Below are 25,573 nucleotides of genomic sequence, written 5' to 3'. Positions count from 1 at the left end.
CCATCCAACCTCCCCATCATTAGAAATTAGTTCAGAGGCAAGACCTCCTTCTCGTAGAACCTCCTTCCCAGAGAGGTGGTATCTTCATTCTTCTTCAATCATTTGAGGTCATGGGCCTTTGGAGAATCTTATCTTAGATACGATGGATCAGCTCCTTAGAAAAATGCACATACACCCAAAATGTTGCATACAATTCCGTGGGGTTCATGAACCTCACTGACACTCCAAAGCTGCAGCCTCTACCTCTTGTGAACCCATGTTTATGGAGAGGGCGTTAATGAAGAACTGGGTTTTCTGAGCTTGAGGAACCAGCTTTGGAGGATGGGTTGGTCTCCCCAGGGCAGGGAAAGGGTACAGAAATAGTCATAAAACAGTGAGAATTTACCACATGCTGGTGAACAAAGAATAATTTCAAATAGCCATTGACGATGACAGGCAGGCTTACCTTAGTCTATACGTTATGCTATTTTCCCATTTATCAACAATTGGCAAAATTGAATATTTATAATTTATGTAATCATTCACCCCATAAACCCTTGCTGAGTTTCTCCTGAATGTTGAATCCTGTGCTGGACATTTTGTACCCTGAAGAACAAAATGAAAATGACATAGTCTTTGCCAACCACCACTCGCCCCCGGCCCGCCCCAGGTAAAGATAGGAACAAAGGAGCCCCAAGGCCATAGAAGCAGTCATGGAAGTAAAATAGTCTACTTTCCCCATCACCACCCCCAAATCTCTTCCATCTCCATCCCAAGTCCCTGGCACTCCTGAGAGGTGTGGAAACTTCAGTGCATCTGACCACTGGGGTAACAAACCATGTAACAGTGGATTTCTTCTGAGCAGTCTCAGAAGGTCAGAGGCAGGTCTCCAGATTTCTTTGCCTTGGTGTTTACTCCCTTCCTCATCCCCAGCCAGAAGAAAAGTTGTCGCTGGTTTGCATTTTATGTAGAAGCAGCCAAGAACGTAGTGTTTCCAAACTCCAGGCAGCAGCTCCAGCGATGATGCCTGGTTGACTATTCTCACAGGCTCTTCTTCATCACACACTTGGGCTTTCAGGCTTAGCATTCTAGGTTGGTCCTGACTAAAGCAGGCTTCCTAAAGTGCCTGATCACCTCTCCAGAAGCTACTGGTATCAGGTGCTAAGGCAACCCATATGAGCACAGAAATCTCCTTCCCAGTTTCTGACTATTTCAGAGGCCAAATGCTGACTCCCATCTACACTTTACGGGTGGGATCTGGGCCACGGGTCGTTCTAGGCTAACGGTGGCGTCATGTGAGTGTGAAACCATCAGTACTGAAAAGGTTATCCTTCATCACTGGCATTTGGCTTGGAGCAGCATGGCTGACCAGCAAGTAATTATCCCTGGGAATAGTGAGATCTTCCTTGGAGCCTTTGGGAGTCACTAATGAGAAATTAGCATAAGCTTATGGCCTTTGCCTTCCTAGATTGATTTCACTGGGCCACGAGGTGTGAATTTATGACCCAGCAATTCCTGCCGATCATGCCTTTCAGGAGGACTGGCCCTGGATTTGCTGCTGTTTCCCTTCCTCCAAGAAGCCAGGGGGATGAAAGTGTCCACTGGAGTCCAATGGATGGACTATGGGAAGCTTTGGGTGTTTGCATGCTGTGCCTTTGTTGTTACCATTGTTGTTGTTAAGACAAGTGAATGTATGTTTAAAATACATAACTAACCTGAAGCTGTCCTTCTCCTCCCTCCTGTCTTCTTTTCCTGGCCACAAGCATCCATAGTGACTGTCATTCAGCTTGTCAACAATGTAGTTGACACTATAGAGAATGAAGGTATTTACTGTTTTCTTCAATAGCATTTCTTTGTGCAGAGTTAACCTTTCGGAAGTATCACTTCCTTGTTACTTTGAACTAGGGGTGACTTTTTTTTTTATTGAAGTATAGTATAGTACAATGTTATATAAGTTTCACGTGTACAACATAGCGATTCACAATATTTGAAGGTTATACTCCATTTATAGTATTGTAAAATATTGTCTATATTTCCTGTGCTGTACAATATAGCTTTGTAGCTTATTTATTTTATGAACTAAAGGTGATTTTAATCAGTTGGCAGCAGAGGGGGCGGTACAGGTTGTTTCAATGAGATGCTGAATGTCTCTCTCTGGATTGGAGTGAATTTTACAATTTCGAAAAAAAATCCAGGTCATAATTCTTTTAATGTGTGAGGTACTCTTTTTATAAAATCCCTTCCAAGAGAAGAGTACCCACTTAATCAAAATCCAGATTAATACTAAAGTCACTCTTACATTCAACATGCATTGATTGAGCACCTACTGTGATCTGGGGATATTTAAGAAATCACTCAGAACTACAATATTATGGGAATTGATTTCAATCGGGTAACTTTTATTAGTGATTTAATACTGTTAGGGCCTGGTACAGATGCGACATATCTTTTCATTTCGCAAATAACAACAAGGAGAAATAGGAACATTTTTTACATCATGTAGAATGTTCTATTGCACCTTCTTCACATGACTTGGACTGTCAGTTTTACTTCTCACTTTGTATTTAAACAGTGTCTGTCACGGATCAAGGACAGAACTACAACCGAGGTGATTCTGCCATGACCCCAGCATAACATGTTACTTATGCATTTGGAATTGCTGAGTTTGTTCTTACCCTGTCACCTCCTTCCATCTCTTCTGAGTTTCTTTGATCTGAATTTTGCATGTTCCAGGTGTCTTGTGTGCTTGGTACTGGAGGTGAAAGCCCCAGCCCAGCATCCTCCCTCCCCCAGCTTCTCTCCTGCTCCAGCAACTCATTCGTTTGCACGCACATCTCCCTGCCTCCCGTGGTCCACAGGACGGCTGATGCATCTCCCTCTTCAAGCATGTTGCCAGCCTGGATGTGCACTTAGCCTATGGCTAGGAAGAGGAGAGAGGGTTCTAGAACTGTTGTTTGCTCGGCATGCCCTCGCTGGCCATTGCTTCCGTCATGGCTGAGTGGGAGATGCTGCAGCAACCAGGTGTCGTCCTCAGAGTTGCCATTGCCTAGTACTTCCTGGGCCAGAGCATGGCTGGTCCTGAGAGACCCTTGTAAAAAGCATGCGGGTGACCCTGGCTTCTTAGGGTCTCCTGGATGTTAAGAATTGCATGTCAGGTTCCTTGCCTGCTCCTTTCTGAGTCCTGACTCCAGCTCCATTCTGGAGGAAACTAACTGACACGGCTTCTCTCTCACAGCCTATCACTGGGACACCTCTGACTGGATGCCGGGGGCCCGCCTGTCGGACATAGAAGAGGTACCCAACTACGAGAACCAGGAGGGAGGCTCGGCGCATCAGGGCAGCACGCGGGAGTTGGAGAGCGATTACTACCTGGGTGGCTACGACATCGACAGCGAGTACCCACCCCCCCACGAAGAGGAGTTCTTGAGTCAGGACCAGCTGCCCCCACCCCTGCCAGAGGACTTCCCGGACCAGTACGAGGCCCTGCCGCCCTCCCAGCCGGTCTCACTGGCCAGCACGCTGAGCCCAGACTGCAGGAGAAGGCCCCAGTTCCATCCCAGCCAGTACCTCCCTCCCCACCCCTTCCCCAACGAAACAGATTTGGTGGGCCCTCCCGCCACCTGTGAATTCAGTACTTTTGCTGTGAGCGTGAACCAGGGCACAGAGACAGCAGCGGGCCCAGCAGACAGTGTGTCTCTCTCCTTGCACAATTCCAGAGGCACCTCGTCCTCGGATGTGTCAGCCAGCTGCGGCTTCGACGACTCCGAAGTAGCCATGAGTGACTATGAGAGCGTCAGGGAGCTCAGCCTCTCCAGCCTTCACATTCCCTTTATGGAGACCCAGCACCAGACCCAAGTGTAGAGGATGCGCCCGGTGATGTGCATGGTTTGTTACAGAAACGCGGAGGGAGACTGGCTGGGCTCACATCTCCACGAAGGGTCCTGTGTTGAGCGAGCAGGAAATGTGGTATTTTCTTCTGGGAACTTCTTCCCGAGCCATACTGTCATAAGCAAGCTCGACTCTAGCTGACTGAAAAGGAAAGGTTCAGAAATTGTTTCTGAGAGGTGACCCATCACCCTGGCAGTGCGTCCCTGCGCTCATAACCGACAAGACGCACCTAGTTTTTAAAGGGGGAAACAATTTCACCCATTGTTATACAGTCCATCTGTATGGCTTTGTGCAGTACTGTGCCCTGGAAAGTGTTACAGCATCGGTCCTTGCAGTATTAATAACTGGCAACAAGCCAAGAGGCATTGTGGCATGTAATTTTGAGCCAATGGGGAGGGGGGAATGAAAATAGTAGTTATGATTGTTGGAAAAGTTAGTCTCTTAGGCAAAAGAAAAGAGGAATAAATATTATTAAATAAGAAAATGGGATGAAGGCTTTCAAATCAACTCTCTTTTTTTGTTTTTTTTTAATAAGCTGCCCAATTTTCAGCTATAAAATTAGGTTTGGGTAACATGTTTAGTATGCTCAGTTATTTTTGTTTGTTTGTTTGTGTTAAGCATCCAATATAATATAGTTAGATTTTATGATCTTTGAAAAGATATCAATGAAGAGGAATGCGTGAGGATATTTGGGTACCATTTTGTAGGTTGTGCAAACATTAGAAAGAATGTGATTATCTGTCTTTGTGTTTTCCAGTAAATATTCTTGGCTGTAACTTTAATTTTAACATTGCTGCAGAAATTGGCCTTTGTTCTGAGAATCAGGAAATAAAAAGACAAATAAAGGAATATTTTGGTACATTGTTCTCTAGAATGAGAGATATTGAGAGGTTTAAGCCGAATTCACAAATTCAGGGAAAAAAAGAAAATATAATACTTTCAAAGTTTTCAGCTAGATAATCACAATTCTTGATAATGCAGATAAAAGGTACATGTTGTTTTAAACTGTTAACATCATCACTATAAATGCAATTATGTTTTTTAAAAAGGAGAAGAAAGTAGATAGTCCTTGTGTGTAAATTATAATAGTGTGTGTTTCTGGTCCTATGTACAAATATGTGCTTGCACTCAATAAGGCTGCTCTTGAGGAAAGCTGACGGGAAGGTTTTAGGATATGGACTATATTAAAAATCCTGCCAATGAGGCCAACCTTCCAATTTCTCTGATCTTGATGATATTAGAGAAACACCAAATGCCGTATTTTATTCTGGTTCAGTTAACTTTATTTTGGTACTGCCATTTATATTAACTTGAAGCAAAACTGTGCTTTCTTAGGAAACAAAAAAACAAAAACTGTATTTTGTTATAATTTTCCAGAACTAAACTCTCATTTGAAAAATGTGTAAAGTCTCATTACACCCTGGGGTTCTCCTCTCATCTGACCTGTGGGCTTCAGCCTTGAGTTTCCAAATTTGACAGGAGAATCAGCCCACTGGAAATACAATAACCCGGTAGTCGAAGCTTAAAGTTGACGAGTTGAGTGACTTTACTCTTTTGCTTCAATCAGATCGTGGCCACGGGCGCAGCGGCCATGGTTAAATAAATGCATATTTGCACTCTCTGCATATGAGCAAATCTCTGTGTCCACAGTTTCTGATGACATATGGCATTGGTGTGTCCACCGTACTGTCCTGATCTGTGTGTTATCCACTCAGACATATTTTTAATTGCTTCAGTTGTGTTCAATCCACTTCTCTGCAGGAGTCAGTGTTTCTGAAAGTTCGTGGTTAAGAAAAAAAAGAAAAACTCATTTTCATTCCCAAGCTTCCTGAGTATATGCATAAACTTCACAGATTTTTCAGCTTTTCTCCTCTTCCTATCTCTTAGTCAGACCTACTCATGGAAGCATTATCCGCACTGTGGTCTTGAAATAAATGAATTTCACTAAGGCTGCTTGGGAGAATAAAGTCTTTGATATTTCTCTTATGTAAGAAACCATTTGCAAGAATCATGGAGAAAATGACGAACTAATGGTCTAGAATAGAACTGCTGCTACACTTTCGATAATGCAATGACATAAAAAACAATCAAAGTAAAACCAACAATTCATTTCTTGCCCCCAGGAAATATTAGAAGGAGATTAATGCCCATGAGTCAGTCCTGCTTACACAGCATCCCCTCCAGGCAGACTGCCTGACCAACACAGTAATGAAGGAATAAATAGATCCTAATGTGGTTGTGAAGTCATCCATGAAAATTGTGCCCACTCTTGGCTCTGACCTATATAAAATACCTCTTTCTTCAGGATATCTTCCCCTGATTTTCTGCAGAGTAGCTCTGTAGCTAAATGTATCCCAGATAACCTTGTGTCATACTTTGATTCATTATCTTTAAACACGTGATATCTTTTCACTTTTTGGATAATTAGCTTTCCCAGTAGATTCTGAAATGGTTTGCAGTCAGGCCAAGATGGAACTAGGTGGGGTGACCACTGATTCAAGTGCTGGAAGGGTCCTTAAGGTCTGCTTGTCCAATCCCCTTATTTCATAAAAGAGTAAACATACCCAGAGAGGGGAAGGGACTTCCCCAAGCTCACACAGGAAGGTAAGTAGCTGAGCAAGAACTAGAACCCATCCATTTGGCCAATATTCTTTCTATTAACATTGTTCACCACTAAACTTCCTAGGGCATGATATCTGCCTGCTTCTGCTAGACCTTCTGATTTCTCACCATTCCTGCTTTGGAATATACTAGAAGAGAAACCTCATGGAGAGTATTTTTCTGGAAGCCTCATGAGCCTAGGTTTCCTTGCAGCTCCCATAGGAAAGGTGCAGTTACAGAATTCACACATTTCTTTGGACATCTATCAAAACTGCTTTCGCCAAATGAATGTTTACTAAAATGAGGATGGAATGATAATCACAGGATGGAACTAAGACCAGTCAGCAAATTCAGTAAAACTTTGATTATATTACCTATTAGGTGCATTTATTTTTCTCCTTTTTCCCCTCTCCCCTCCCTGGTGTTTATTCCTAACCCATTCACCATGCTGAACCACATGGGAAAGATTTAAGCCAATTAGTATCTTTCCCATACATATTTTTCTAACATGTATGTTCTACCTCTGGAAGCCATTTTCCATAGCCTATTGTAGGCATTTTACTTGTATTGCACACATTCTAATTAGGTTGAGAATAGCTGGACTAGTGATGTTTGTCATATAGTAAGCAGAAGCTATAGGGCTGTAAAAGATAAATAAAATAGGTGTTGAATTTATTTGCTCTCTTCTATGAGTATTTTTCTGCTGAATTTCGTTCCATGCCAGCTTTCCATGTACTCATATCCTGCCAATTCATGAAATGCCATTGAGGAAGACTTAGTGATATAAATAGGTCAAGTCTATGCATCTGAGGTTTACCCTATCAGACAATCAGGGTGAAGACCTAGAAAGGGAATTGATGATGCATTCCTGGAACTTACCTGGAACCACCCTAGGGAATCACTAGCAGATCTGGGGAAAAAAGCAAGGAAAACACTATTGGCCAACTCCTGTTTACTTCCCACCCTCACCCCGCCCACTGCCCCCACTAATGCTGAGTCTACATAATCAACGTCGGGGAATAGACATTAGCAAAATAAATCTCTTAGGACCCAGAAAGCACTTTCATGGGAAATAATTCAGGAAGATCTGGTGTTCATTTTGCATGGGTCGCCCAGATAATTGTCTGGGCTCTCCACTCTGCTGCCCCCCCAGTGCACAGATATTGCTAAAGTGGTTAGGCTTTTATGTTTTATGTTTTTAGCCTCAAACCATGAGAAATGTAGATTTGAAGAGACATTTCTTTAACGTCATCATTTTGTGTGGTCTGTGAGAAGGCGGGTTCTGTGTTTGTGTTGGGTTTTGTCCTGCAATGTTCAACTGCACAGTATTCTGGTGGAAATCCACGATGTCTTTAAGCTTCTGGTTGTATAATTCTAGGGTTTAAAGTCTCCATGTGTGGATTTGGCACCAGTTAACATTTAGCCAGCTAGCTAAGAGATAGGAAAAGAATAAGATTTTCTTTCCTTATGTAATAATGAAAAGCAATAATTACAAGTATGTAATATTACACAAAGGCCATAATTAGTCTCTTCCAGTGTTTAGAATGCACTCGAGAATCATAGAGTCATTTGGAGCGTGTTTGGACCCATTAGTATATACTGTAGTACCCTTCTGGCAAACAAATACCTGAATTGCTACTATTTAACAATTTTATGAGCCCATAATACTGCATTTCGGGAAGTGACAAATGTGTTCAAATGTGTTTGGAAGTGGAAGCAGTTCTTTTTAAGCACTGTATCAGAGAGATTGTCTTGTAAATTTACCTGTTACAAACAGGCTGGTTTGTAAAAGATGTATGTTTTGGTGTTTAAAATGTTTATAAAATTGTATATAATGGTTTCAATTTTCCAGGCTTTTGTAGATATACTGTATTTGATGCCTATCAGGATGCTTTAATTTGGGGGGTCGAATATAATTCTAAGTCATCCATGCTGTTGATCTGCAAACTTCTGAGGTAACTACACACACACACAAAGCATTTTAGATTTGAAAATGATGTTTTTTAAACATTTCCAAAAGTACTGTAACCTTTCTTTGGTTCTACTATTTTCATTTAACTCTCTCTGTTTCCAAGAAAATGCTTTCATTGACATTTTAGAAAACAAGTGTGTTTTGCCCAGTTACTAAATACCTGATTCTTATGCCTTTTCAGATTCAGAATGAAGTACATCATTTCTTCACACACACGTGCACTCACCTAAACTTGCACACACATCACACACCAAACGTTATGCAAAGGGAAAGCTAACACTTAAAGTGAGTCTTGTCCCTTATGGAAATAGATTTTTTGTGCATATAATGCTGTTGGCAGTATTCAGTCTTGTGTTCTTTTTCTAAAAAATGAAAGAAAAACAAAAAACGAACAAAAAAAGACAGCCAAAAAAAAAAACCCGACAGTGTACAGGTTTGTAACTGCCAAAATTTGATGGTTAAAACAAGTTTTCAAGTAAAAAGAAAAAAATGAAACTAGCAATTGTGTTGACTCTTTTTAAGTGTTGCCTTTTATTTGTCTTCAGCTAATTGCTCCCATGGCACTTATATTTGTAGGGATGGTAGTTTTCTCAGAAACTTCTTACCTCCAGAAAGATTTCCTTTGGCTCTGGTGCACCTGTGCTGGAACTTTATGTAGCTTCTTACTGGGCACACACCCTGTAGGGTTTTCTCCTGATGAGAACGAAAACAGTGCTCGAGATTTGAGCAAATAAGGGTCATCGAGCCACATTTCTGCAGAAGTCATTCGTAAACACAACCCCACGCATTCTAGGCAGCTTTTTCCAACAAGCCTCATCCCCCCTCAAAAAATAAAATAAAATAAATCCAAAAGTTTGGGGCACAGTTAGCACTTGAGTTTTCCTCCAAAGACCAGAGCTCTAGAAATTTTTTTTTTTTTTTTTTTTTTTGGCGGTATGCGGGCCTCTCACTGTTGTGGCCTCTCCCGTTGCGGAGCACAGGCTCCGGACGTGCAGGCCCGGCAGCCATGGCTCATGGGCCCAGCCACTCCGCGGCATGTGGGATCTTCCCAGACCGGGGCACGAACCCGTGTCCTCTGCATCGGCAGGCGGACTCTCAACCACTGCGCCACCAGGAAAGCCCTAGAAATTTTTTATACAGAGTGAAAGTCAAAATATATACAGGACAAGTTGGGGAGGAGGGACAAACTGACCTTTCAAAGATGACCTTTCAAAGAAGTGACATTACAAGAGGTTAGCTTGAGACCAGGAAGGACTCCAGAAGGGGAGGGGCACCTTCCTCCCAGCCTTGGTGAGGGAAGGCGAGGTCCTCCTGTGAGAACCACACTGTCTGAGCACCAGCAGCATAAAAGCCCCTCCTCAGGCCCTGGGCCACCCCTGGAGTTGGCCCTGCCTGCACCAGCAGCAAACTCCACCTACATGCCCCTGACCAGGATCTTGGAGCCCTGGAGCCACTCTCCTCTGACTAGGCATTCAGTCTCTTCTTACTGGAAATCTTTACCATGCAGGCAGAGTTAGGTGTGCTTCATCCTCTGGTTACTTGTCCATCCACGTATCGGTAGGCATGTAAATGCTTAAGAACTGGATAAAAGAGAGAGTGCACCAATTTGTTGCATTTGCCAACTTCCGTGGTATCGATGCTGAAAACTCAGCCTCTGTGCACCAGTGCCAGATCGAATCTTGGAGGCAGAGTTTTGGGTGAAGTAGAAAAGAAGAGCTTTATTGTTTGCCAGGCAAAGGGGGATACAGTGGGCTCATGCCCTTCAAAACTGTGTGTCCCAACCCGGGGGAATTTGCTGAAGAGTTTTATAGCAATGGTTCAAGGGTGGGGTTGCCGATGAGAATCAGGGTGTGCAATCCTTTAATCTGGTCTCAGGTGGTCTCCTGATGAGCTTCTGTGGTTCTCCTGAGGTTATCAAACTGTGACCTTCTCTCTGGAATGAAGAATACTTCATCAAGTAGTTAACATCTTCCATTTTTGGGGGCTTTGAGTTCTGCAGAAGAACTCAAAGATACTGTTATGTGTATCCCTTGAGGCAGAACCAGGATCCTGTCCCAAGGCTGAACTATTGTTTCTTGGTGGCTTCTCCCTTGTCTCTGCATCCCCTCCCTTCCCTGATTAGCAACTGCTTGAACCTACCCTTTGGAACTCAGGGAAGGTCATGGAGGCTGAAGCCTATTCCCTACAAACAAGAAGCGGGGGACACAGAAAGGCTTCCATGCCCAGGAACCCCACAGCGTCCTGCTGGGTTTCAGTATAAACACTTGTATCATGGCTGGTTCCAAACTACCAAGGTAATGTGAACTGGCTCACAGATTCCTGAGACTCTAACATTGGGCTCTAGAAAATCAGTATAAGCCAACACCAGCAGACCACTGGCTCCCCATTAGACCAGAAGGCAGAGTTGAGCCTTCACTGTCTTTGTTTCCCAGGTTCCCAGTATAATACAGGCCCTTACTAGACATTTTTGATTGAAAAATTAATCAGTGATGTCTCCAGCTAAATCCCCTTGATCTTATAAATCCTTCCTCATTTTGGTGAACTTAGTAACTGCAGTGAGAAAGATTTCAAGAGACACAAGTGTTGAGAATGCTTGAACTCTCCTGCCTTTCAACCCAACAGCACAGTGATGTGTTTGTAAATTGAGCAGCAGGAAAATATTCATGTCCATGTCTCTCCCATGACCACCCTTAGCAGAAAGAGAATTTGTTTCAATCTCCATCTGTACCTCCAAAATGGTAAGGCCACCCAGAGATGTCAATTAAGAAATAACATTGGTCCAGCTAGGGAAAGAGGAAAAGGAAAGGATTTTTTATGTCGATCTCCATTCTCTGCTGGTTCTTTGAAATAAAGGGGCTGGTTTTAGCTTGGAAACTGGTCTCTATGGAAAGGTAATTTTCTTTTTCTGTGCCTGGGTCAGGGGTGCCAAGGTTCAGTGATTCCCTAGGACAATTCAGGACTCAACATAGAGTTCTACTCATAGCTATGAAATACTGTCAACCAGGGGAGCTCATTAGACATTCATCATTCAGGGTATCATTGAAGGCTGGTCTTGTCAGCAGCCTTCACCTGGGTTGTACCAAAATTCCAGACTCCCAGAAGGAATACAGGTGTTCAGCATAAACGAAATGGTGGGAACCCCTCCTGAAATTCACCTTCCCAAACACAAGCCAAGGGCCCACCTGTGAGCAGGGCTTTCAGAGAACAGCATCAGCCCTGCTAGTTCCCAAAAAGACCCTCCAAAATTTCTGCTAAATTGTTGCTTCCCCTGATTATCCAAACTCTTAGCAATTAACAACCTCTATTTTTCATGGGACACTCCATGTGGCCTGGGGCTCTTCAAATCTTTACCTGCCCTTCTCTGTGGAAGCAAAAGATCCAACCAATGCAATTCTGCCAAAATAACTGGGTGAAAGCAACCCAATCAATAGATGATGCTATGCAGTAGTGATTTCAGCAAAAATTGTCATCTCCGGTCACTAGTTTTATATAACTGCCGGTTTTGGTGCACAACAGGGCAGTTTTCCAACTTAGATATTCATCTTGAAGCACTTTGGATTATTTCTCAAAATTCTTCCATTTTTGTCTCCATTCTTTTGCTTTTTAAATTCCAGTTATAGAGGAAAACATAGGAAGAACACTCTTTGATATAAATCACAGCAAGATCCTTTTTGACCCACCTCCTAGAGAAATGGAAATAAAAACAAAAATAAACAAATGGGACATAATGAAACTTAAAAGCTTTTGCACAGCAAAGGAAACCATAAAGAAGATGAAAAGACAACTCTCAGAATGGGAGAAAATATTTGCCAATGAAGCAACTGACAAAGGATTAATCTCCAAAATTTACAAGCAGCTCATGCAGCTCAATATCAAAAAAACAAACAACCCAATCCAAAAATGGGTAGAAGATCTAAATAGACATTTCTCCAAAGAAGATATACAGATTGCCAACAAACACATGAAAGGATGCTCAACATCACTAATCATTAGAGAAATGCAAATCAAAACTACAAAGAGGTATCACCTCACACTGGTCAGAATGGCCATCATCAAAATATCTACAAACAGTAAATGCTGGAGAGGGTGTGGAGAAAAGGGAACACTCTTGCACTGTGGGTGGGAATGTCATTTGATACAGCCACTATGGAGAACAGTATGGAGGTTCCTTAAAATACTAAAATTAGAACTACCATACGACCCAGCAATCCCACTACTGGGCATATACCCTGAGAAAACCACAATTCAAAAAGAGTCATGTACCACAATGTTCATTGCAGCACTATTTACAATAACCAGGACATGGAAGCAACCTAAGTGTCCATCATTGGATGAATGGATAAAGAAGATGTGGCACATATATACAATGGAATATTACTCAGCCATGCAAAAGAAACAAAATTGAGTTATTTGTAGTGAGGTGGATGGACCTAGAGTCTGTCATACATAGTGAAGTAAGTCAGGAAGAGAAAAACAAATAGCATATGCTAACACATATACATGGAATCTAAAAAAAAAAAAAAGGTTCTGATGAACCTAGGGGCAGGACAGGAATAAAGATGCAGATGGCAGATGTAGAGAATGGACTTGAGGACATGGGAAGGAGGAAGGGTAAGCTGGGACGAAGTGAGAGGGTAGCATTGACATATACACACTACCAAATGTAAAATAGATAGCTAGTGGGAAACAGCTACATAGCACAGGGAGATCAGCTCAGTGCTTTATGACCACCCCGAGGGATGGGATAGGGGAGGATGGGAGGGAGATACAAGAGGGAGGGGATATAGAGATATATGTATACATATAGCTGATTCACTTTGTTATACAGCAGAAACTAACACACGATTGTAAAGCAATTATACTCAATAAAGATGTTTAAAAAAAAGAAAGAAAGGGAAAGAAAGAAAGAAGAAAGAAAGAAAGAAAGGGAAAGAAAGAAAAAAGAAAGAAAGAAGAAAGAAAGAAAGAAAGAAAGAAAGAAAGAAAAAGAAAGAAAGAAAGAAAGAAAGAAAGGTAGAAAATACAGTAATCAAGGCAATTCCAGGACACTGAGCAGCCATTGTGCTTAGGTCGGTTTCCTACCTTTCATGTTTAGCATTTCCTATTTTCACAGCATTATATTTTTAAGTGTCAGGGACACTAATCCTGTTGTATGTTATTAGAATTAAAATTAATAAACCTACATTGTAGACAAGATAATTGAAGCATAGTAAGATTTAAAGGATTTATTTAAGTAAATAAAAATAGAACACATATTATAAACTCTTGCATTTCGTTTCCCTGCTCACTGCATTGTGAAAGAGCAGGGAGTACGGAGAATATAAATTCCAAAACTTAATACCTTGAAACTCAAAATAAATAAAATAAATAAATAAATTCCAATTAAGTTTCAGCCAATTATGCCTGCTCTGTACTGTTTTTAATAAAGAAGTTTTGGAACAACGTAAGTATCTAACAATAAATGATAACTTGGAACAAACTGGCCTCCAAATTAAAACAGCCTAACAAACCAAGCAGGAAGAAGTGGATTAGAAATAGAAAATTCTAAAACAGTTTTTAAAATATCCCTTTAATTTCTTGTACTGCCCTTTCTCCTTTCTCCCTTCCTTCCTCCCTCCTTTGCTCCCTTCCTTCCTTTCTTTTTTTCTTTCTTTCTTCCTCCTTCCTTCCTTTCTTCATCTTTACCTTTTCTTACTTCCAAACCAGTGCAGTTTCATTACAAAACTGAGAAAAATGAAGACAGGCAAAGGAAGGTCTTAAATAACCCTTACATATATCTCTAAAAATGATCGCTTGTATATCAGAGTATATTATTTTACGACTTTGTCTATATAGACGTATATTAACATTTTTTAAAAAGGAGAATCTTTATGAATATACTTTTTGGAATTTTAAAGAATATTGCTCCAAGTAATAGATGACTGCTTTCTTACGCAAAGACAGAAACAGTACGAAGGCATCCAAAGCAAAGCATGAATGGTCCCCCTCACTTTCAACTGATGTTCCACCCCCCGACCTCTACCTCCAAAACAAACAGGATCATTTCTTTAGAAACGTAGGGGACATTTTTTAAAACCTTTTATTCAAATTATTCTCTATCAAGTGTTTTTTGTGATCTTTCCTTTTTATATGTTTTCTGATCTGCAAGCCCCTCGTTTGTCTACCACATTCCCCAAGATTCAAATAGCTCTCCTCCCATGTCCCTTTCTCAAGCTTCTTGAAATCCTGCATCGTTTTCGAGTTGTGCCCTTTCATTTGGCAGTCAGTTGCATTGAACTGACACTAAGTATACAGAACCCATGATCAGCTAGAGCCAGAGTGTCACAGAACCTGATTCCAGAGCTAAGCAGGGAGAGATGTTGAAGTAGAAACGATTTCTACAGGTTTTCAGTTCATTGGTGAATGTTTCCTTAGTGTAAACACCTTTGCTTCCCCACTCGACCTCCTAACAGTGAGAGGTTCAGATAATGAAGACTTCTTGTATATGTACAAATACACATATGTAGATGGGAAGGAGTTATAAGATAGGATCCTATTTTATATGTTGTCCTGAAACTTGCTGTGTTCGCATAACACCCTGTTTTAGATACCTTCGCAGGTCAGTGCTGTCTTGTGCTTAATGGCTGCATTGTCTTCCACAACATGATTATCCTTAATTTTATGTAATCATGCCCTTCTTTTCTTATTGAAATATAGTTGATTTATAATATTATATTAGTTTCAGGTGTGCAACATAGTGATTCAATACTTTTATGAATTCGACTCCATTTAAAGTTATTACAAGATGATGGCTATATCTCTCTGCACTGTACAATATATCCTTGTTGCTTACTTACTTTATACATAGTAGTTTGTATCTCTTAATTCCACACCCCCATTTTGTCCCTCTCCTCCTTCCCTCTCCCCACTGGTAACCACTAGTTTCTTCTCTATATCTGTGAATGTGTTTCTATTTTGTTACATTCATTAGTTGGTTTTACTTTTTAGATTCCACATATAAGTTAATAATGCTCTCCTAGATGGACTGCTTTAATGTTTGGATATTACAGACAAGGCTCCCACAAACATTCTTATGTAAATGTGCACATGCGTTAGGATTTCTGAAGGATGGATTCTGGAAGCAGAATTTTTTGGTCAAAGAATATGTCCATTTTTAAGTCTGAGTGTTTCTCCCACCTTAATTGCTTTTGAAATTGTTTCATCAAATAATAATCCCACCAATAGTTACACACAGTATGTAGCAACATATAACTCACTCTCTCCACCAAGTACATGGAGCTGGCCTCATGTTCCAGAGGCCATACTGCTGCTCTAGATTCTTAGGAGCTCCTAGGTTGGGGACTGCTATGGAAACTTGCTGCCACCATGAGAAATGACCCATTAAGTCTCATCTTCTATAAATATTGTCACATGTGCCACTCTTCTCTGCCTGTGCAAGGCAGGGCTCACAGAGGGAGGCCAGACAGCTGACTGGCAGAACCACCAAGAACTCATTCTCACTGAAGCACTAAATGCCTGGGTTTCAGGCTGTACCTTTGAACAGGAGGGTCCAGGCAAGACAGATTTTGGCAAGAAAAATGTAAGCAGATTCTACAGAGCTTGAACACTGAGGTTCTCATAACATCAGTCCGTGTCTGAGCCATCGTTATTCCACAACCTTGAACCTGAAGATTGTTTATCTGTGTGATGTAGAAAAACTCAAAGGAAGCCTTAAAACATGAATTTCCATATGAGCTTTTGTCAGTTGAAAACAAAAAAGGACCATCGACAGGAACTATAATGTATTGCTTTAGAGGCTGTGGAGTTAAGCTCTACCATCCTGCTTCTCAAACAGTGGTCCATGGACCAGCAGCGTCAACCTCAGCAGGGAGCTTGCTAGAAGTACAGAATCCCAGCCCCACTGAATCAGAATCTGCACGTTAAGAAGTTCTCCAGGTGATAGGTATGTATGTTCATGAATGTCTGGGAAGCACGGCTGGACTTTTGACTTGGACTCTGATACATACCAGCTGTGTGAACTTGGGTGAGTTACTTAATCACTCTATATGTACTTCAGTTGCTTCATCTGCAAGACAGGCAGGTTACAGGAAGACAATGATGCAATGCATACAGAGTGTCTGACAAATAAGAAACACTCACATCGTAGCCACATATGATTTTTCCTGATTTTCATCCTGGTCCTCCTGTATAGAAGCAGCTTTCATCATTTCCAAGAGCCCCAACTAGTCTGGCTGCTGGAGGAACAGTTCAGTTCATAAAGATTAAAGCTATTAATAAAAAAGACAAATCCTTTGAGTTAATGCTCCGGTGTTCTCTGGAGTCATGCTTTGCCGGAAAACTCTTTGGAGCATTATCCAGCCTCTTATTTAAATAAATGTGTTTTGCACAGATAAGAGGTATGGGGCCTTGATGCAGCTGCACATCCATGTTGAGGTTCATCCTTTCTCTCACCCAGTTATTTTCTAGTGAAGCCGAGCCCCTGATTAATTTCAGGAGCTCCTTCTCCAGGCAGAGATTTTTTTTTTTTTTTTTTTTTTTTTTTTTTTTTTTTTTTTTTTTGCTGTACGCGGGCCTCTCACTGTTGTGGCCGCTCCCGTTGCGGAGCACAGGCTCCGGACGCGCAGGCTCAGCGGCCATGGCTTACGGGTCCAGCCGCTCTGCGGCATGTGGGATCTTCCCGGACCAGGGCACGAACCCGTGTCCCCTGCATCGGCAGGCGGACTCTCAACCACTGCGCCACCAGGGAAGCCCCAGGCAGAGATTTTTAAGGCTGTATCATTACTGTGACGCCCCCCACAACAAAAATGTCATTTAACTAGGTCACAAAGGAATTCAGTGACAGGTGACGAGATCTTGGTACGTGGGGAGGTTAACGGTCTGGATGCTTGTTCTAAATGGTAGGAAATTGACTCTGAGAGGAATGAGATTAAAATGACCAAAAGGGCAGCAACTTCAGGGACAAAACTGAAATGCACTGATAAGATTTACTGTGTAAATAATTCACCTAGCACAGAAAAAAGCTTAGGATGGGCTCTGAGCACAAAGGGACTTTTCCATGTCTCAGAATATAATTAATTAAGAATTCAAGATACAAGGTAATTAGAGAAACCGTAACCTGGAGGCATGCTTCTGAATTATTCTGATCATTTTTAACAATGAGAAAATTTAATTTTCCTGTCATGTGGCATAGAGTTTGAATTTGGATAATGTAAAGAGCAATGTTCAGACAGTGCAGTGAACAAATTAAATTATTTCTTTTGATTTTGATTTTCCAGCAAAAATTAGGATCAAATGATTGAATCTAAATCATGGAAATGATTGTTAGAGCTGAAAAATACTTGAGAGAAAAATGTACAAATTACAATTGACTCTCATTTTCTCTAACACTAAGTTGCCCATGTTGCTCTCTTTGTAATTACTATGTGCATGTGTGTGTGTGTGTGTGAATCTATTTCATTACTTGCCCTGGGACAAAGGGGATGAATAAATTATTCTGAATATAATAGAGGTTATATTGAGTTACCACCAAATTAAACTCTCTTTCCTTGACAGGAAGAGGCTATCAACAGTTTTTTAGACCCCAATTAGTACTCATAGAGTTAAAATTTTTAAATTAAATTCACTTTTTAAAAAATTCACTTTTTGATGAACCCAGCATTCACAGAAGATGTGCTACAATCTACTGTACTTAAATTACCCATTTTTCACATTCTTTCAGGCATTGCTTATTTAAATATTTCCAAGGGTACTTGAGATGCTTTTTAATAACATCAATTATCCGACATGCGTTTTCAAGAGAGTTACAATGATGTTCCAATATCTGTCACCTCATTTTGTACCTATAAAATCTCTAACTGTACTATCAAGATTTCAGAAGGTCCCACTCAGAATTTTGTCCCCTGAAAAGATGTTGAAGTCCTAGTCCCAGTGCCTGTGAATGTGACCTCATTTGGAAATAGGGTTATTGCAGATGTAAGCAAGTTAAAATGAGGTCATACTGGGTTAGGCTGGCCCCTAAGCCAGTATGGCTATTTTCCTTATAAGAAGAGAACACACACACAAGGAGAATGTCATATGAAGACGGAGACAGAGACTGAAGTGGCATGACTACAAGCCAGGGGACACCAAGGATTTTTGTCAACCACCAGAAACTAGGAGAGAGACTCAGAACAGATTTGCCCTCAGAAATTCCAGAAGGAACGAACCCAGCTGACACATGGATTTTGAAATCTGGTGTTAAAAAACCATATCTACCTTACAAAATTGGGATGAGATGCTGCTTACAGGTACAAACATGATAGGTGCTTGGCACACGCTAAGATTCTAGTTTCTAGTTGCAGGAGGCCTAGAGGTAAGAAACAAACCCAGTAGAGAAAACCAACCCTGTCCTCGTCAGGCGAAATGACTGTTCTTTCATTCTGATTGGAAATTTTTGATTGACAAGCAGCAAGAGCAATATGAAATAAGCTTTTGTTGCAGGAGAGAACTCACCACACTACTACTACCCTAACAATTTCTGTTTTCATTTTCTATGATTACTTTACAGTCTTTCATTCATTTGCATAATGTTTCATAATTGTAATCACAGTATAGACATCATTTCATCTTCTATTTTTTCACTCCGTTATATTTAAATATTTTTCTTGCTTCTACAAAGGCATCATAATTAAGTGTTAATAATTTACCTTCTTTATATTTGAGGGTCATGGATGAATTCATGGCAAACGAAGCTTCCAAGCTGGGAAAGCTGAGAGGAGGGGAGAATGAGAAGAATCTTGAATCTTCTGAGGCTGGTATCAGAAAGAAGGAGGGCCCCTTCTCTCTGGACATTCCAGGATCGTGAGCCTGTCCACTGGGTTGGGAGGGTCTTCTGTTTGAGAATGAGCCCCCTTGGAGACATGGATGCTTCCATGAGGCCTTGGGAGACCTAGAGACTGAAGCCCAGAGCCTTGCTGGTCATGAGGAATGGGTATGGGTGCTTTCTAAAACTCCATGCCTTGTTTTCCAGAGGCAATCTCCACAAGGTCCTATGAAGACTTTCTTGAAGCTATTTTTGCAGGCCAAGCACACTCCTAGGTTTCACATTTATTTGGGGTGGATGAAAATTATGGAGCTCTAACACCCCCCAAGCCACCATGTTGATGTTCTCACTGATCACATGTTTAGCCTCAAGGACTGCCTGGAGGATCCACCCCTCCCCTGGGAGAGTCATTAGTCCACTAAACCATATGCTCCTCGTATTAGTCAGGGTTATCCAGAAAAACAGAACCAATAGGAGGCATAGAGAGAGAGATTTATTTTAAGGAATTGGCTCATGTGATTGTGGTGATTTAGTGGGTCCAAAATCTGATAGGGTAGGCGAGCAGTGTGGAGACTCAGGGAAGAGTTATAGTTCAAGTCCAAAGGCAGTCTGCTGACAGAATTTCTTCTTGCTCTGGAGAGATCAGTCTTTGCTCTGTTAAGGCCTTCAACTGATTAGGTGAGATCCACCCATATAATGGAGGATAATCTGCTTGACTTGAAGTCCACTGATTTAAATGTTAATCTCATCCAAAAAACACCTTCAGAGAATACTGCTTGACAAAAATAGTGTTTAACCAAACACTATAAATAATGTTTGACCAAATATCTGGGCACCATAGGCCAGCCAAATTGACACATAATGTTAACTTCCTCCAGGGCAGAAAGCCATGCCCTCTTAGTCATCTCTGAATTCTTCATATGTTTTTATTTTAACTATAAAAGTTATCTACACACATTTAAAATCAGAAGACAAGTAGAGAAGAAAGCTAAAATCTTTCCTATCTTCAACTTACTCCCCAAAGTCACCTCCATATAATAATTTGATTCATATTCTCTGGTTTTTTTAAAATAATGAAATGAAAATGTGTGAAATTTGTTTTACAAATATGGGACCCAATGATACACACTGTTCTGAAACATGCCCTTTTCACTTTGTGGGAGTCCCTGGACATCTTCCTATAATCAGTACATTCTTTCAGCAGCTGCATAATATCCTGCTGCATGGATGCACTCTAATTTATTTAACAGTTCCCTTATTGATGGATATTTTTGTTTCCAGTTTGGGACATTGAACACATTTTAGCAATCCTGTGCAAGAATATTGTACAATAAAGATCTAATAGCAAAATTATAAGATCAAAGATATATTCAATTTAAATATTGCTAGACCTTCCTTATCAAATTAATAGGTGCTTAAGGAGTGTTTGTTGAGTTGATCTGAAAAGACACAGAGTTCTGAAGCAAATTCAGCCTGGAAGGAAAGGCGAGAGAAAAGGAAAGGGAAGGAAAGAGGGAGATTAGGAAGGAGGTGGACAATGTTTGGCAACCAATCAGAATTTGGCTCTGCCCATGCTGTAGACATTACTTAGTAACCATGAGGTTGTGCACAATGACTCCCATGAGGTAAGCTCTAAGAAGGCAGGGCTTTGTTTTGTCATTGATGCAACCCAAGCTGTTCAAACAGAGCCTGATTAAAAAGAAGAGGCTAGATAGAGAAATATTTGTTGAATAAATAATACAAAGAAAACCAAGACCCATAGAGGTTAAGTTAAATAAGAAAAGATATGTAGTAGTGTGTCTGTTAATCCCAAACTCCTAATTTATCCCATCCCTTCCCCACTTGGTAACCATAAGTTTGTTTTCTACATCTGTGAGTCTGTTTCTGTTTTGTAAATAAGTTCATTTGTATTTTTTTTTAGATTCCACATATAAGTGATGTCATATATTTATCTTTCTCTGTCTGTCTTACATCAGTTAGTATGATAATCTCTAGGTCCATCCATGTTGCTGCAAATGACATTATTTCATCCTTTTATATGGCTGAGTAATATTCCATTGTGTGTGTGTGTGTGTGTGTGTGTGTGTATACATATATCTCACATCTTTATCCCTTCATCTGTTGATGGACACTTAGGTAGCATCCATGTCTTGGCTATTGTAAATAATGCTGCTATAGATAATAAACAAGGACCTACTGTATAGCACAGAAAACTCTATTCAACATCTTATAAGAACATATAATGTAAAAGAATCTGAAAAAGAATATATATATATATATATATATATATATATATATATATATATGGGGGGGTGTATGTATATATAAGTGAATCACTTTGCTGTATAACTGAAGCCAACACAACATTGTAAATCAACTATAACTCAATATAAATAAATAAATAAATAAAAAGATATGAAAAGCATATTGCATGTTGTATGCACTCAGTACATGGTAGTTGCCTTTATAATAGCAGATACTAAACTGGGTTGTCAGTAAGTATTGGAAGAGTGAGTACACTCCAGTTTGCTGCCTGCTAAGCAAGTGACTTCCCACTGCCCCACATGGGGTGTCCTTGGCTGAGGGAAATCATCTAGAAAAAGTGGAATTCAGGTTCTATACTTGGACTGAAATTCAAGGACAAGGTAGAGTAACTGAGAGCGGCACATTTTGGAGTAAGCAAAGCAGGGGTCCTGAAAGACTTGAGCTTGGCCTCTGGTTCCATTTTTCACTTAGGCTCAGGTTGCCAGCTCTATGGGGCATAGAAGGAGGGAATACAAATATTTTCTTCTGTAGAATTTCCTCTTACAATAAACAGACCAGTTTTAATCATGGTACTAAACGAAAGTGGCACAAACGCTGTGTAGGTTCTGCCACACACCCTGTAGCTGTGGCAATTACACCATTTTGGATAATTGTCTTGTAATTGCCGCTGTGATTTAAAATCTAATGTTATCCTCCAATTGTTCTGATGTCTTTTCATGAATAATGTAATCGTCCCATGAGCCCTCCCCCAGTTTCTCATTTAGATTGGCCCTGTGTTTGAGTTATGAACCATTGTCTTACACGCCATTGTCTCATAAAAGGAGTGCGCCAAAGACAATACAGAGAATAATTAGGGCTTGGCTAATTATGGGAATGTGAGTGAGTAAGGTATGAAGTTTTTCTCTGGAAATATTTCCAACTTCAATTTGACCTATAAGTAAAGACGAGGGGGGCAGATTTTTCTTTAAGGGTCTTCGTCTACTGCTATCTGTGAATGCTGGACATGTTTGTTCTGTCTGATGTGGTGGGATTTTTCTTTTCAGAACAGAAAGAAAACAGATTTTCCATAGGGTGGCTTTTCTCAGTTGTGTTACATTGTCATCATTAAATGCAAACAACTCTGTAAACATGAGCTGGTGCATCACCCTACATGGCCAAAATACCAATTGTTTATATGAATGGGCAATGGCAGCTTGGATTTGTGTGTCTGGGGTCTGGGACTTGGTTTAGTGTAACAAGAAGAAATCCATTGTATTCAGACAAATGACAAGAGAGTCATTTTAGAATTCCAATTTAGCTTCTACCCTGGGAAGGGACCCTGTCAGTCTGGTAGACTTGCTCCTTTATTTCCATGCCAATGACATGGATGCCCTCACTACGAGGCCCTCTCAGTCTTGATGAAAGTGGGCAGAGGTGTACCCTGACCACCTAGCAGAGGAGGGGAGTATCAAATTAGATCTAGTCACCATGTTCTCTTTGCATTAGAGCCCAAGATAAGTTTCCGAGGCAGCTCAAAGCCTACACTTCTCATGCAGAGAAAGACTATTCACCTGAGCTGGGCTTCTCACTGCCCTCACCACCAAGTCCAGACGCCCCAGCTTGACATCACATCCCTTCAAAGACCTGCCCATTCTTGATATTTCCAATCCACAAGCCCACGATCCTGCCCTCCGGGCTTCAGCTCCCTCTGGGCCTTTGTATATGTATTTTTTTAAGAGGTCAGTATTTCCAATAAGTTTTCTCTGATTCCTCAAGCTTTGTTGTTGCTCCTCTTGTGTTCTCCATAGCGTCCTGAAGTTAGCCCTGTCACCGCTTTTCTTACATCATGTCATACTTTTCTATTCACTTGTCTGTCTCCCTTGCCAGATGGTGGGATCTAAGTGAGCAGGATGAAGTGTACAATCCAGTTCAACCCCACTTGCCATCAATGAACATCTGGTGAAAGAGGGGATGAATGAATGAAAGAATAAGTGACTCTGTGTCTTCCTGGCCTCACCCAGGTGGAGGAAGCAGGGCATCCACAGTGAGTCTTCAGAATCGGGGGCTATCAGCCGCAGCCTGGTGTGCTGAGTGGCTGGGACCCGGTGAGAGCTGTGTGTCAGTGCAGAAAGAGCTCCCTTCACGAAAGCACAGACCTTCCCACGGAGTGAGTTGGGAGCTGCTAAGCCTCCTTATTTGGCCTGAGGAGATGGGCTGACAGATGACCTGACAGGAAGCTTTTTAGAGCCCTGGAGTCTGACACAGGCACAGACTGAAATTAGAGCCAGGGTGCTTCCTTTTGGGTCTGAAGCTTTTGGGTGATCCAGTGACAGCAGGGAATCTCCCCCAGCATCCATCCATGATTGGAAGGGAAGCAGCTGCCAGGAAAGTGAGTCAAGGCTCCCGGGAATGGAGAGAGGAGGCTGGGTTGGGGCAACGTGACCTCTCAGGAAAGCGTGGGCCCAAGGTGGAGTGTTGTGATGGGGTAGGGTAGTTTTAGTCTGTACAGTAGGGGTGGTTGTTTAATATTTGAAGTCCCCTAAGTGGGACAACAGACTCTAGAGATGGTTATTTAGCATTTGAAAGAGTAATCAGAAGCCCCTCTGACCTCAGAGGTGTAGGGGACAGCATAATCACAAGTCTCAACAGTATTTATCTCCAATCAGCACCAGAGGGTGTGTTGTTTGTTGTAATGGGTATTAATAAAGAGTGTTCACTGGTGAAGTGAGCAGAGTTGACACATGGGTTGACTAGAACTATTGTACGGGCATCTTCCTGGATGAGCAGGTGAACCCAGGGTCCTTGACCCTTTCAAGTGGCAGCCAGAGCCTAAGGATTCTATCCTGTGTTGAGTCATTTTCAGGGGGTTCTCTTCCCCACTAGAAGGCTAGGTGAAACCTACTGCTGGGATGTCATCCACCTGCATACCAGGTGCTCATCAGAGACTGAAAGGTCTCTGGTGGCTCAGAGACTTCATCAAACTCTACAACAGACATGTGATTGTTTTATGCCTGCTAATAGAAGCATATGTGAAGGAATTGTCTGAGACTTGGTTCATTGTACCAACTGGTCTCAGGGGTGGGCGTGATATCTAACAAGTAGAGGCCTCCAATACCTGCCAACCAAGAACCTAATCACTGTGAACGAACAGGGTGCCTTAGGTCCATTTGCAACATCATGTTAAGGACTAAAGGAGGGGGCCTGGGCCAGCAGAAATGACTTCTCAGGTAAAATGCCAGAGCTCTCACTACAAGCCTGAACTGCCATAGCCATAGTTTGGTGCCAAACTCTGGTGGCTCAGACAATTCTGGGGGCTCAGCCAATTCTGGTGGCTCTTTGCAGTGCTGCATAGATAGGCTCTTGGAGTTTCTAATGAGATGAGATTCTCTCACTTACCAGCAGTGGAATTACTCCCACCCAGGGTGGAATTACTCAGTAGAGAATATGGTACTTAGAGGATTAACTGTGACACTTTTTAATTTTCTTTTCAAATTGAATTTAAGGAATCTTTAAGAAACGAGGTCAAGACGGTGAGTGTTCTTGAAAATTGAATAAATTTACACTCAAACATTCACTTATTTCAACAAAAGTAGGTTGACATTCACTCACGAATCAACAAATGTTTTTCAAGTACATATTAAGGACACATCTAAGTTGGAAGTTTAGTTCCTCAATCACTTTAAGCAAAGCTATGGTTATGATTTTGAGCATTTTAAATAAAGTGTTCTGAGGACAAAAAGGACTCGCCATTTTCCACAGACCCCAGGAGGCATGAGGAATCCAACAGGTGAGTAATTTGCACTCTATCCCAGCCACAGCTCCTGCACTGGCCTGGGTCTGGGTAGCCTTTGACATTGACAAGCTTGAGGTGCTCCAAAGCTGGTCCAGGTTCCATTAGGCAGAGTCATGCTGACAGCAGCTGGAATTTGACAGGCTTCCCAGCACTGGAGACAGGTGAGCTTTTTGATACCTGGCACAGTGACAGCTCTGATGTGTCATCCCACTATTATTTCTAGGTTTGTGCTGGGTGTGGGGTTTCCCTAGGGGATTTGCACATGAAAGGAAGCCAACTTGATAGGCAGGAACAG

General features: G+C 41.5%; 1 protein-coding gene across 1 annotated transcript in view; it reads left to right on the top strand.

Moving 5' to 3' along the window:
• FAT3 (FAT atypical cadherin 3) overlaps positions 1 to 3,840 on the top strand; it is a 714,507-nt gene extending 710,667 nt beyond the window's left edge. The window contains exons 27-29 of the mRNA XM_060103563.1: positions 1,743 to 1,802; positions 2,552 to 2,587; positions 3,215 to 3,840. Coding sequence (XP_059959546.1) covers positions 1,743 to 1,802; positions 2,552 to 2,587; positions 3,215 to 3,840 — 722 coding nt within the window. The remainder of the gene's footprint in view (positions 1 to 1,742; positions 1,803 to 2,551; positions 2,588 to 3,214) is intronic.
• Positions 3,841 to 25,573: the final 21,733 nt, after the last annotated feature.

This window comes from Mesoplodon densirostris, chromosome 7, assembly GCF_025265405.1.
Source record: "Mesoplodon densirostris isolate mMesDen1 chromosome 7, mMesDen1 primary haplotype, whole genome shotgun sequence".
Lineage (NCBI taxonomy): Eukaryota > Metazoa > Chordata > Mammalia > Artiodactyla > Ziphiidae > Mesoplodon > Mesoplodon densirostris.
The sequence above is the reverse complement of the archived record's forward strand: the minus strand, read 5'-3'. Positions and strand labels throughout refer to the sequence as shown.